The sequence below is a fragment of the Euleptes europaea genome, chromosome 4 (genome assembly GCF_029931775.1).
Source record: "Euleptes europaea isolate rEulEur1 chromosome 4, rEulEur1.hap1, whole genome shotgun sequence".
Classification (NCBI taxonomy): domain Eukaryota; kingdom Metazoa; phylum Chordata; class Lepidosauria; order Squamata; family Sphaerodactylidae; genus Euleptes; species Euleptes europaea.
Window position 1 is genome coordinate 71,767,680 of NC_079315.1, and position 14,272 is coordinate 71,781,951.

Genomic DNA, 14,272 nt, shown 5'->3' on the forward strand with positions numbered 1-14,272 from the left:
ATATAGAGCTGGGTATCATCCACATATTGATGATATCCAACCCCAATGCTATGAATGATTTGTCCAAAGGGCTTTACATAGAGACTGAAAAACATGGGGGATAGGATTGCACCCTCTGGAACTCCACTGCTGACAACTGGTCTCCCACAGCAAACCTTTGAGTCTGATCTGTAAGGAGTTATTTGAACAAGTTTAGCATGCATCCCCTGATACCGACTCCTGCCTCCAAGCACCTCATCAAGATGGTATAATCTATTGTATCAAAAGCTGCAGATAAATCCAGGAAGAGCAACAAGGAAGTATGGCCTTTATCTACACTCAGACTGAGGTTGTCAACTAGCTAGAAGACATCTCTGTCCCATAGCCTGGACTGCAGCCAGACTGAAAAGGATCTACAGTAGATGAGCAATCCAAGACCTGGAGTTGATCTGCTACTGCTCCCTCAATCATTTTTCCAAGAAACAGCAGGTTAGAAACCGGGCAATAATTGGCCACTTCATTTTTCTGTAGGGATGGTTAAGTAGCAGATGGATAACCACCTCTTTGAGTGGCTGAGGAAAGGTGCCCTGAGTTAGTGACTAATTTATAATCAATACTAAGGGTTTGTTGATGTGGTCTTTACATGATTTTAGCAGCCAGGATGAGCAAGGATCCTGAGTGCAAATAGTGGCTTTCACTGATCTCAGGATTTTGTCGACATCCATCACAGAAACTGGAGCAAAATGATCCATTAATAGACCAGGTGATTATGATTATGTATTATGCATTAGTTCTGTCTAGGTTATGTATTAGTCCTGTCTACTGCTGTGCCTATGTTACAAATGACACCCGGGTCATAATGTATTCTTTATATTTTATCAGCAAAAATACTTGGGAAAGGTATCACAGCTAATTGTCTCTTTCTGAGACAATAAATGCCCAGATTTTGGATGCAGCAGTTGCTGAGCTACCTTGAACAATTGGGATGGGTTGTGAGCTAGCTGATGCTTTAGTACCAGGGTAGTAACATTTCTTTGCTGCTGTCACTACCATTTCAAAGGTCTTCCAATTGGCTCTATAGTGTAATCTATCAGACTGGGTACATGTTCACCACCAGCATTGTTCTAGATGTCTCCCAGCCCTTTCAGGTCACCCAGTTGAGTAGTAAACTGGGGGCTGGTTTATGCCCCAAGGGCGGGAGTGGTCACAGAGGGGCAACCTTGTTGATAGCTTGAAGGAGCTCCAAGTTCCACATTCCCACTGAAGCCTCAGCTGAGCATGTGCTTGGCATCCTCAAATCCCCTAGAGCATTCTGGAATCCAGTAGGATTTATGAGCCTCTGTGCATGGACCATTTTAACTGGGGCCCTTCTCATGTGGGGAGTTGGAGCCACATTTGTGTGTGTGTTAAGTGCCATCAAGTCACTTCTGACTCATGGCGACCCTATGAATGAAAGTCCTCCAAAATGTCCTATCTTTGACAGCCTTGCCCAGATCTTGCAAATTGAAGGCTGTGGCTTCCTTTATTGAGTCAATCAAAATGGAGCCATCTTGGCTTTTACCTTGGCTTTAAGTCGGTAGTGGTCAGACCGTGCTTCAGGTCAAATCTAGAACCCCGAAACCAGACCAGCCTTCAGTTTCTCAGAGCAAAAAATTAAGTCCAATCTGCGATCTCTTTCATGTGTTGGGCCCAAAACAATTTGATTGATACTCAAGGTGGTCAAAGACACTATGAAGTCCTGGTCTGGTCCTGAAGAGGTATTTTTGACATGGATACTGAACTCACCCCAGAACAATCAGTTTAGGAGTCTCCAGTACCACATCCAACAGTACCTCTGCTAACTCGTGCATTGTTTCCACTGGGGAACTAGGTGGCTGGTAGACAAGAAGAATGCCTAATCTGTCTTTGGTCCCTAACATAAGGAGCATACAGTCAATGCCAGTGATAGTTTGCTCTGTGGAAGCTGAAGGACTCATGGAGGATAATAGCCATACCTCCCCCTCGGCCAGTTGTATAGGGTTGGTGAAGGAAAGGACAACCAGGGGGTGTTAGTTGGGACAGAGCCACCATGTTGTTTCCTTCCAGCCATGTTTCTGTTAAGCAAGCCAGGTCAATTTCTTTTTCTGCAACAACTTATAGAGGAGGGCAGTTTGGTGCTTCATTGATCTGGTGCTGCACAATATTAGTATAGATGTGGGGGGAAAAGGGGCCTTGGCATCATCAACTCTCAGGATGCTATGGAGGTTAGTCAGGCAGCAAGCATCCTTGCCAAACACTGGCCTTTTTTGATAAATCCTACCCCCATACCTACCAGTTCCCATTTGCACTGAAATAGTGCATTCCTTAAACATCCTGTTCCAGGTAAAGAACTGCTAGTAATAAACCTCCCAAATGCTAGTAATAAACCTCCCCAACAAACCACAATAAAGATTATAGTATCCACAAAGAAAGCCATACAACAGTCCAGGGAATAGTCATGAAAAGCTGGGAATAGAGTTGTCTAAAAGGTATTGTTCTCTGTTGGTACGGCTCCTGGTTTCTGGTTAAGTAACTGGTGTAGTTCTCTCTCTCTCCATCTGGGGACCTTCTTCCACTCACAGCATACAGTGTCTGGGCCCCAGTTCAGCACCCCAGGTGAAGAGCCACTTCAAGAGCATATATATGAAACAGCATCACGGTTGCTAGCAGAAAGCAATAACTTCAGTGGATATGAATGTGGGATGTGAAAATGGCAGACGAATCCAAACCTTACCTCAGTCATGAACAGCAAGTTGTTATATTCAAGCTAGTACCACATCTATCAAACATTAACTATGGCAATGAATAAAATACATCTATGCCAATAATTCTTAACAATGTAGAAGCAATGCTTATTTTAAAATGCATGATTTGACTTATTAGTGGATTTTCCAAACTTTGTTCCATCAGTACCTAGAAAATGGAAGATCAAAGGATCACTGTTTTGTACCAAGGAGTAACTTACAGGATGTAAGTGATTATCCCCAAGGACCACATGTCAACTTCTGGGCCATAGGCACATCCTCGAAGAATTTCTGGTGCTACAGTTGAGAAAAAAAGAAATAGCAGAGTACATATAGTTGTATATAGTCTTTACTTACAGGTAGAGAGAGAGAAAACATAAAATCTGTCAAAATAATACTCTAATTGAGTAAAGAAATGAAAGTACCTGAGAATTGCAAAAGTAGACACACTTCTTAAACAAAGTGTGGACATTAAAGTATGCTCTCAAATCTGCTAGAACAACTAGTTCCAAGAAATAATAATGGGAAGATACTTATAAACAGCTGTGATCATTGTGATCACAGTTTATTACTGACTGTGACATAAGCTTCCCCCTTGATTCCAAAATGTATTTGCTCAAAAATTTCTCAAGCAAGCTTAACAACCTTCTGCTTACCTGTTTTTTTCATTTTATATTGCATATTGGACACTACTAAGTTGGATGCTGAAGAACAATTCTTTCACATCTATGGACCTATTTAAACACCATCTCAGTGAATATCCAATTTGGTCACTAAACCATTGGGACCTGAGTGTTAGTGGTGTTCAGCCCATCGTAAAGGAGGAAAACAACTCAAGGCAAAGTAGAGTGAAGCCAGTGATTCCTATCTTCTTCCACCTCTAGGGTACTAAAACCATTTAAACAGGTGGTCCCACGTGGCTGATGACACACCTCTGCCTATCTCCTAGTGCCTTGTCTAAGAGGAAAGTAAAAAACTCAGACCCTTATGATTAATGAGGGATCCTGGGAGGGGAGTGGAAGTGGTGGCTAAGGGGGAACTGTGGAAAGGAAATGGGCACAGCGGACAGGATCTTCAAAAACCTGCGCCTTCCCATCCAGACAGCATGATAAGGGATTTGGAGTACAATTTTGCCCAAAATATTATATCAAACCAGTTTGAAGAAAGTAGAGGGAAATAGGGGAAAACCTGGACATGGATTATTGGAAGACAGTGCTTTATGGATGCTTGAAAAAATCTACTCCAGTTTGTATGCCAAACCAGAGCCAACCCTCCACGTGGAAGCAACCGACAAAAAACAAATTTGTATTCTCTGCACATTGGCTCGGTACTTCATTTAGGGTTGTCAAGAGCCAGGTGGTGGTGGGCAAACCCCTGCCAATCCACCTGGCTGCCCGCCGACCAGCTGAGGGTCGGCAGGCAATGCGTGCATGCGCACCTGCCTGCGGCACCACATCACTTCCGGTTTACACCCGGAAGCACTGCATTGCAAGGAGCCGTTTTCCACTCAAATTCAGTAAACGGCCCCTTGCGATGCGTTTTACACCTGGAAGTGCCACATCACAATGGGCCTTTCAAACTCCCAGTTTGAGTGGTAAAGGCCCCTTGCGATGTGGCACTTCCGGGTGTAAACAGGAAATGACACGATCACGTTGGCATGGCCGTGCAAGCGATCTCACCTCACCTCCACCCCAAAAACCTCCCACCGGAGGAGAATGGGGACCTGGTAAGCCTAACTTCATTTGAGATGTCAGGTTTTTGCCTGTTACACATTGTGCAAACAAAATTTATTTTCTGGTTGACTGTTTGTCAGCCCAAGACAACACACAGCAATCTCCAAAACTTAATTTTTCACAAACAACTAACATCAGAAACAACTAACACCTCACTTTCTGGTGTTAGATACAGAGGCACTTCAGATTTCACTTTTTTGTCTGGAATCTTATCTTTGTCTGGACATCATTTTGGTTGCTCGATACAGGTTGAGTATCCTTTAACTGGACATCCAAAAACCAGAATGACCCCAAAACCAGAAGTTTCGAACCGACATGCAGGCATTACTCACAGGCCCTCAACAACATGCCAAGCCTCTCTCACCTTTGCTTTCTAATGGTACAATGTACACAAAATTATTTAAAATATTGTTTAAAATTACATTCAAGTTATGTATATAAAGTGTATATAAAACATAGACGAAATTTCTTGTTTAGACTTGGGTAACACCCCCAAGATATCTCATTATGTTTATGCAAATATTCCAAAATACAGAAAGATGCGAAGTACAGAACACTTCTGGTCCCAAGAATTCTGGATAGGGGATACTCAACCTGTATAATTTTCAGTCATTTCTTTTATTGAAATCTGAGGTGCTTCTTCAATTAAAAGCCTGAGGCTGGTGGTGCATTGTTTTAAAAAATATTTATTTCTATCAAAGTGTCATGTAGCCTAGTACAAAAACTTGCTAAACACTTTAAATAATTTTATTTTAAAATATTATTTGTCAATTAAAAAATGCACTACATGGAGGGAAATAGCCAATACCTGTGACAAATGTCTTTGTCAACTGTGTTTTTCTTAAGTGAAGCTACAGATTATTCTAATGTTTTGCAGTTCAATGCTTGAATATAAAATGAAGGTATGTGATCATTAATGTTGTCTGTGATCTGGTGTGACTATGCAATTTGGAAGCTGCTAACTTTATATTTGATTTTCTACTCACACAGTTTTAAGCAGGTGACAGCACTGACAACTTATTTCAAGAGAATAAATACTGATTCCAGACACTATCTGAATGTCCTTTCCCTCCAATATGTGAGTACATCGCCCTGTCCAAACAGATGGCTAATGGTAAGCTCACCAATCAAATGGGGTACGCAGCCAATTGCTGGTCATATGTCTGAGGAGGCAGCAGATTGCCAGGCTGCCCCAGGGGCGGGAGATCCTCCACTCCAAGGCCCCTCCCCCACCGCCAATCAGCTTGCCGCTGGGGGGAACTTACCAGAAGCAAAGCAAATCCTAGGTCAGGGTTGCTGGCATGCACCGGGAACTGATGTCATCGTGTTGCCAGCATTGCAGGATGCTCTGATATTTGGGCAAAAACTCTATGGTAAAAATGACTTCTACCATAGAATTTTTGCCTGAATACCAGAGCATCCCCATGTCGCCAATGTCACTGTGTCACCGGCAACACTGGCCTGGCCTCTCTTTGCTGCAGGCAAGTCCCGCCTGCCCCCCTCTCCCTGCTGGTTACCAGGGGTTACCTGTCCACCCTAGGAGACAGAAATACTTTGTTGGTGTGTGTGTATGTGTGTGCGTGTGTGTCCCATCAAGTCACAGCTGACTTATGGCAACTCTGTAGGGTTTTCAAGGCAAGAGATGTTCAGAAATACGTGTACTCACTATTTTATTATTTAAACATGTATATTTCACCTTTCTAGTTCAAGGGGGCATACACTGGGTCTTTACCTCCCCAAAAGTGTATATAAAGCACACTTGATATGCAATTTATTTTAAAAATTTTTTTATAAAACGTTACAAATATTATGAACACGTATGCATACTGCTGCACAAACACACATACAACACTATCCAAGTAAAGATCTATTTCGAACATTTCCTTTTTCGGGTCCACATGAACACAGAAATGCAAAAAAAAATCAAAAATACTGATGGACAGGATTGTTACAAATCAAACATTAAAAACTGGATGAAGACGATCCAGGTAAACTTTGTTGAAAATTCTTAATTATTTGGAATTAATTACATGTAGCAACGTGAGAGAGGGCATTCTCAATCGTGGTGCCAAAATCCAGCAACTCTCTGCTGAGATATTTATTTGTCCCTCTCTATCACTGTTTTCTGTCAGCAAGAATAATAATAGCAAAGAACTGGAAAAATGCTTTAAAAATTATCATCAAAGCCCAGCTACAAAAATTTAGCAAATTGGTAAAACTGTCCAGAATGACAGAATTAGTGTGTTTGCAAGACGGCACACCTTTTTTCCAAATGTGGGAAACCTTTCTTTAACTTTTGGCAGCAGATCTTTGGGTGAACCACAGATTTTGTATCATTGTTCATCTTTATTGTGATGTACAACTCAATGCTTCAGGAGGTTCTAAACTGTAAAAAATTCATAGCAAATAATTGCCATGAAGATTAAAGATATTGTCTCATCTCCCTGCAGCCATCCAAGTAGATTACAGCTCATGCATCTAAGATACAGCTAACTGGCTCACTGAGAATATTCCATGTCTCAAGAAATAAGATGGTTAATATCTGAAGGAAGAATTGTTTGAAATGAGTCTTTGCCTGGAAACTGTTGTGTGGGTGTTTATGTACAAGTATGCATATGTGTCCAAGATATTTGCAATGTATTAAATATTATTTTGTTATAAAGTGGGTGTCAACTGTGCTTTATACATAATTTCCCCCTTTCGTTTCTAGAACTAGTCACCAGACAGTAACCATATTAAACACAGTACAGCACAGAATCCACACACTAGGGGCAAAGCCTTCAATACAGTATATATGGGTTGTCATTTTGCTCCCCACCTCTGTCTCTAAAATCACTTGTGCTACGTGCAGTTACATTCTTCTAATTCCACTGAAGACAACGGGCTTAAAAGGGTGTAACAATGCTAGCAATGTGAGTGGCTGAAGACAAATAAACAGACACCTAATCAGGGCTGGGTCTACATTTCTAAGGGGGGCAAAAGTACAAAATGTTGCCCCCCATATATTATATACATATTTTTCTTTATATATGAAGAAGAAGAGTTGATTTTTATAACATGCTTTTTTCTTCCTTTAAGGAGTCTCAAACTGGCTTACAATCGCCTTCCCTTCTCCTCCCCACAACAGACACCTTGTGAGATAGGTGGGGCTGAGAAAGTTCTGGGAGAACTGTAATTAGCCTAAGGTCACCCAGCAGGCTTCATGTGGATTATATAGAATAGAATAGAATAGAATAGAATAGAATAGAATAGAATAGAATAGAATAGAATAGAATAGAATAGAATCAACTCTTTTAAATAGAATAAATTGTGTTGACCTCTATGAATTGTTAATGAATAATTACACTTTTACAGTATCATCTATCGATTATCTATGAATAATTACACCTTTGATCTGTCAAAAGTGTAAGTGGATAGGGCTCATAGAGGAAGTGCTCTTAGGATTGCGGCCATACTATCTGGCATATTCAAAAGTATGCAGTATTTTGGTTCTTGTAGGTTATCCGGGCTGTGTAACCGTGGTCTTGGTATTTTCTTTCCTGACCCCCTTGCCCCCTAGATCCGACCCTATACCTAACATACTATAAATAATGAAGAACATACCACAGTACCCTGGAGTTCCACAGACTGTTTTCATTGTTACTTGATCTGCAACAATCTTGGAAAGTCCAAAATCAGCTGTAACACACAAGTCAGAAAGTTTTATTAATTTATTGAGGTTTTTTCCTTCTTGTGACTGCAGAAATGAAATATATGGGACCATTTTATATTCTGAAAAAAATATTTTACTAATCAAAAACAGGGTAAAGAAGTAATCCTTTTTGGTGAATTAATACATCCTGTTCCAAATATGCAAAGATATGTATTAATTCCAGCTTCGTATTGTCATTTCAAAGGCAAAAGAATGGATAGCAGCTGGAAACCAAGAATCAAATATTACTCAATGTGCCTTAAGAGGAACAGCATGTTAAAGGAAACAAGAGGATATTAAAAGCACTTCTTAGCATGAGAACATGTGCTGGTACACAAACTGAGTACTCTTGAATACAACAGGACCATGTTTCACAAATGTGAAGCAGGCACATGTAAGTTGATACAGAGACTCTGAAGCAGAAATCAGAGCGAAAGTAAGATGGGAGGAGAGAGAAGAAACAGAAATGAAGGATAAGGAAATGGCAGAGAACAGCAAGGAAGAAAAAAGAGAACCTTGCAGTACCCACAGCTTTTTTATATCATATACATGCCAGTGGCATTGTCGGTTGCAGCAGAAGCCACATGAAAAGGTCTTGTGGCATATTACTGCATTGCATTAAAATGGCTTTATGTCTTATCTTTTTGTCATGCATTAATCCACTGTTGCTATGGAACGTTTAAGTAAAAATTTAAAATATATAGAGGATTATTAATTTTTATTTATAATTGTATGTGATATGCTCAGCCTTTGGTGCAATATAATGTAAGTATCCATCCACTGATTATTTCTAAAACAGATCACTTAACAACATTGATGAAGAAGAATGTACGGACCCAAGGAGATATTATCACAGAATGTGTGGGGTAAACTGCACAGTGATAGGAATCAATGTAGTCCAAATTTCAAAAAGTTATCTTGTTCCTTGAAAACTCTGGAAATAAGGGGCTGCCCTATTCACTGCAACACTGTGGAATGCTCTGTGTATAATGGGAATGAAATCAATGGATGAGTTAGTGATGGCGATGACATTTGAAGGGGGGGCTTGCAAGATAACCTCCCCCACCCAACAGCCTTAGGTTTGAATTAGGCCGAAACCCCTTGAAATCCAGGTCTGGCTTGAAATGGGGTTCTTTCCCACCCACAGGGAGCCCTCCCTACCTGGAAATGATGGCTAGGAAGGATGGGGGTTGTCGTTTGCCCTGCTTCTCAATCCAAGAGGCGGAACACCCTAAACATCTCATGATCCCCACCAGGAAATAAATGTTACAGATGTGTCTAGTGAGTACTCTCCATTACTGGTTATTCACTTTTCTGAAAAGCAAGTGGTTTTATGACTTTGGAAAAGAGAAAGAGCAACTGGGAAGGAAAGGAGGTGCACTTCATGTGTCTGCTTTCTTCTTAAGTAATCAGACAAATATCACTGGCTTTTAAAATCATTAGATAGAAAAGCTGTGGACCACAAATGGTTTTCAAGCCAAGCCAATGAACAAGGTGGTGGGATTCACACATGTCTTGTATGGGACTAATGAGGCAAGCGCAACCAGTATGCAAACCAAAGCCATTACCGGTGAAAATTACCTATTTTTAAAGATGCATCTGGAGCTGGTGTAGCATATAGTAGATTTTCTGGTTTCAAATCACGGTGAACAATTCCATTGGCATGTAGGTACTGAAAGGAAGAAGCAAATATGTAAATTTTAAAATTATTGTCAATATTCCTATGTCCAAGGAAGCACTTCTACAGCTAAGGGGCAAGATCTTTTTCATCTGCTACTTCACAGGGTTGTGTCTTCCATCTCAACTCAGGTAAGTGGCTGCAGTGCTCCTGCCTCAGCTAGGGTCAGGTGAGTGCTTTCTGTCTAGGACAGGTTTTTTTTACTATTGACCTGCATGTCCTAGGGAAAGCCAGATGGTAGCCAGGTCTGACCTCGGGCACCACTCACAAATGTTGGAGCCCTGTGTGCTCCCCGCCCCCATCCACTCTGCTGGATGTGGCTCATCCATTTTCCCTTTCCTCCTGGGACCATTTGTAGTACTGTGGTATTCTGTGGCATGTCTGTCTTTTAGAGTCTACCATCTATGGGACAGATTAAACATGATGGACTGATGTTTCCATAATGCACCACAGAACTAAAATATTGCTACTGATAGACATCTCTAGACTATGACTGTTCTGGGCAAAAATACAATTAGAGACTCCTCATTTAAGAAGCAACAGATAATTTACAAGCATTGTTTACTCAGTCTACAGTGGCAAATCCAATTACACGTGGATAGATGCTTGCAATAAAAAGGACAATTTGTGATTTAATGGGGTTAGGAAGGAGGATGGGGGCAAGCCTTGGGCTCCTTTGCCCTCAGTCAGAGGGAAGGCCATTATTCACACACCCTGTTTCTTCTCACAGACTCCTGGTTCTCTCTCTCAGGGGCTGCAGTCATAACGACTAGGGGAAGATATATTGTTATAAGGAGAACCTTTAAAAGCAAAAAAATACCCTATATAAAAACATGTTTCTTATAACAATAAAGGATCTTTTATATAAATACAAGTACTGTTATGATTTATTATAATATTTATTTTTTTATAATAAGAAGCCAAAATGGCACACTAGCAGTTAATTTGGAAAGATGATCTGCTTCATACTATGAGTGCTTTGTTAATTCAACTACTATAAATAAAGTGAGTAGTATAAAAATGCCGTAAGTCTCCAGTGCTTTCTCCTCTGAAGGAAACCAACCCAGGTAAGCACCAGCCTCCGGATCTATTCACTGCTACCCTGACAAAAGGCAGGGTAGCAGTGAACAGTTGCTCTTTCTTTACCATAAGAGGCTCTCCGGCCACAAACCCTGTTCCACTATGATACTACTACTTTATAATGTCAGATGATTTATTGCCATTTTCAAGGTGAAATTTCAGGTAACAAGCTTCTGAAGGATGATTACATTTTTCTAGTCCATCAGTGAACAATGACGTTCTAGTTACAGTGAAGTCCTGATTCAAAAATGTCATTTTAGCTAATGAATATTTACATGTAAAACTGACATTCTCTTTTTCTATACAACACATTGATTTGCGTTCTATTAATTATACTTTTGCCTTACATTTCCTGTCTTAGACTACATTTAGCTGTAGACAGGATCTTACAGACAGAAAATGAAATCTCTGGGCCACAGGGCAAGCTTAAAAGGTATTCAAAAATTAGCGTTATCTTTCTACTTGGTAAAAATATTCAGCCTAATTCAAAGGTTAAATTTGACATGTAGTACTTTATGTTTAAGAAGGAGGGTCTGGTTTTAACAGCAGAAGGGTGTGTCAGTGAACCCTCCACATGCTCTTTGTTTTCTCCCCTTCAGCCTCTTATGCATTTTTTGCTTATCTCAGGGACTTCTAATATTGGTGGCTAAGGAGAAAAACACTTATGGAATGAAGCTAAAGTGAGGTAAGTCGGGCCTGGAGGTGGTAAGATGACAGAATTCTGCACTTCTCAGTCATCTGCTCTTTTTCTTTTAAAATTGCCTCACCCTCTCTTTCTGTGTGACTGGGAAAGGCTGTGCTTATCATGATCTGGAGATGTAAGGCGCTTTGAAGCTCTACAGAGATTTCCTGGGACCCTGGCAGCTGCTTGCTTTCCCAAGGAAGAGGGCCATAAAATCCATAAAGAGATCAGAAAGTGGAGATGGTTTCTACAAAGAGATAACCATTTGCTCTACATTCCAGGAAGGGCAAAATGGTTAGCTGTTAGAAAATGATCTGGGTATTGAGATGTGTGGAATGTGTGCCCTTGGATGATTGGGAGATGATGGTTCACCACTCACATAAGAACATAAGAAAAGCTATGCTGGATCAGACCAAGGCCCATCAAGTCCAGCAGTCTGTTCACACAGTGGCCAACCAGGTGCCTCTAGGAAGCCCACAAACAAGACGACTGCAGCAGCATCCTGTCTGTGTTCCACTGCACCTATTATAATAGGCATGCCCCTCTGGTACTGGAGAGAATAGGTATACATCATGACTAGTATTCATTTTGACTAGTAGCCACGAATAGCCCCATCTTCCATGAAAATGTCCACTCCCCTCTTAAAACCCTCCAAGCTGGCAGCCATCACCACACCTTGGGGGAGTTCCACATTTTAACTATGTGTTGTGTGAATAAATACTTCCTTTTATCTGTTTTGAATCTCTCACCCTCCAGCTTCAGCAGATGACCATGCATTCTAGTATTATGAGAGAGAGAAAAGCTTCTCCCTGTCCACTCTCTCCATACCATGCATAATTTTATAGACCTCTATCATGTCTCTCCTTAACCACCTTCTTTCCAAGCTAAACAACCCTAAGCGCTTTAACCGCTCCTCATAGGGCAGTTGCTCTAGCCTCCTGATCATTTTGGTTGCTCTTTTCTGCACTTTCTCAAGCTCTGCAATATCCCTTTTTAGGTGTGGTGACCAGAACTGTACACAGTATTCCAAGCGTGGTCTCACCACAGATTTGCACAAGGGCAGTATGATAGAAGCAGTTTTATTCTCTATTCCTTGTCTAATTGTAGTCAGCATGGAATTTGCCTTTTTCACAGCAGCCGCACACTGGGTTGACATCTTCACCGAACTATCCACTACCACCCCAAGATCCCTTTCTTCGTTTGTCGCTGCCAGCACAGATCCTATCAGTGTCTATGTGAATTTGGGATTTTTTTGCCCCAATATGCATCACTTTACACTTGCTCACATTGAATCTCATTTGCCATTTTAATGCCCATTCCTCCAGTTTGAAGAGATCCTTTTGGAGCTCTTCAAGGTCTGATTTTGTTTTAACCACCCTAAATAATTTGGTGACATCTGCAAACTTGGCCACCTTGCTGTTCATCCCCAATTCCAGGTCACTGATGAACAGGTTGAAAAGCACCGGTCCCAACACAGCTTCCTGAGGGACCCCACTGCTCACATCACTCCATTGGGATAACTGACCATTCATTCCTACTCTTTACTACCTAATTTTCAGCCAGCACTCAATCCATAAGAGGACTTGTCCCATGACTATGAAGTTTGCTTAGCAGTCTTTAGCTGAGCCTCTAGTATTGGGAACATGAGTAACCCCCAAGCCTTTTCCAGTAATTTAACCCTCCTAACTGATCTTTTCAACTTCCTTTTTACCAGGTTTCTCATTTTAGAGAAGTTCCCTCTTTTAAAGTCAAAGGTAATTGTGTGAGATTTCCCAGGCACTTTCCCACATACATATAAATTAAATTTGATGCAATCATAGCAACTATTGCCACTTGGCTCAACTGCATCCACATCCCACACTAAGTCGCTGGCAGCACCACAGAGTATAAAGTCCAGGATCGCCTCCCCTCTGGTTGGGTCCATGACCAACTGTTTGAGGGCACAGTCATTGAGGATGTCTAGAAATTTTATCTCTTTGGCTTGACTGGAGCATGCATTTATCCAGTCAATATGAGGGTAGTTAAAGTCTCCCATTATTACTACTTCATCTTTGCATGCTTCCCTGATTTCATTCTCCATCTCTAGATCACTCTGAGCCTTTTGGTCAGGGGCCCGATAGAACATCCCCAGTACTAAATTGTCACCCACAAGGATGCTGTGGATGAGTCTGCCCTTTTTATGGTTTCTAATTTATTAGTTGCAATGCCTTCCTTGATATTCATAGCATCACCCCCTCCAATATGCCCTTCCCTGTCATTTCTATAGAGGTTGTTACCAGGGATGACCGTATCCCACTGTTTCTCTCCTTTCCACCAGGTTTCTGTAATGCTCACTATATTAAAACCATGCACTGTAACTCCCCCATTTTCTCTTGGAGGCTTTTAGCATTAGCATAGAAACACCTCCACATTGTCTCCCTCTTTTGACTTGCCTGGCATGTGCTATTGGGCATCCTTAAGTGGCTATTCACGTGGGAGCAAACTCCCTATTTCTGGATTGGGTATGAGGCTTCCCACTAGCAAAGGCAGAAAGAGTTAAAAAGTTGGAAACATCCAGTTTACACGGTTCAAATGCTAGGAATCTGATTCCCCTGCAGGAAGCAAGTGGGGGCCAGAATTTGCATTATGTTTTGATGTGATAACTCATTCTGATTGATAGCTTAAGCT

General features: G+C 41.2%; 1 protein-coding gene across 2 annotated transcripts in view; it reads right to left on the reverse strand.

The window, feature by feature from the left end:
* The window catches only part of CAMK4 (calcium/calmodulin dependent protein kinase IV), a 131,571-nt gene that overhangs the window by 10,573 nt on the left and 106,726 nt on the right, over nucleotides 1-14,272 (reverse strand). For both annotated transcript variants that reach the window (XM_056848511.1, XM_056848509.1), the window contains 3 exons: nucleotides 9,747-9,837; nucleotides 8,078-8,152; nucleotides 2,963-3,038 (listed from right to left, as the gene is read on the reverse strand). In XM_056848511.1, the coding sequence (XP_056704489.1) occupies nucleotides 2,963-3,038; nucleotides 8,078-8,152; nucleotides 9,747-9,837 (242 nt within the window). The remainder of the gene's footprint in view (nucleotides 1-2,962; nucleotides 3,039-8,077; nucleotides 8,153-9,746; nucleotides 9,838-14,272) is intronic.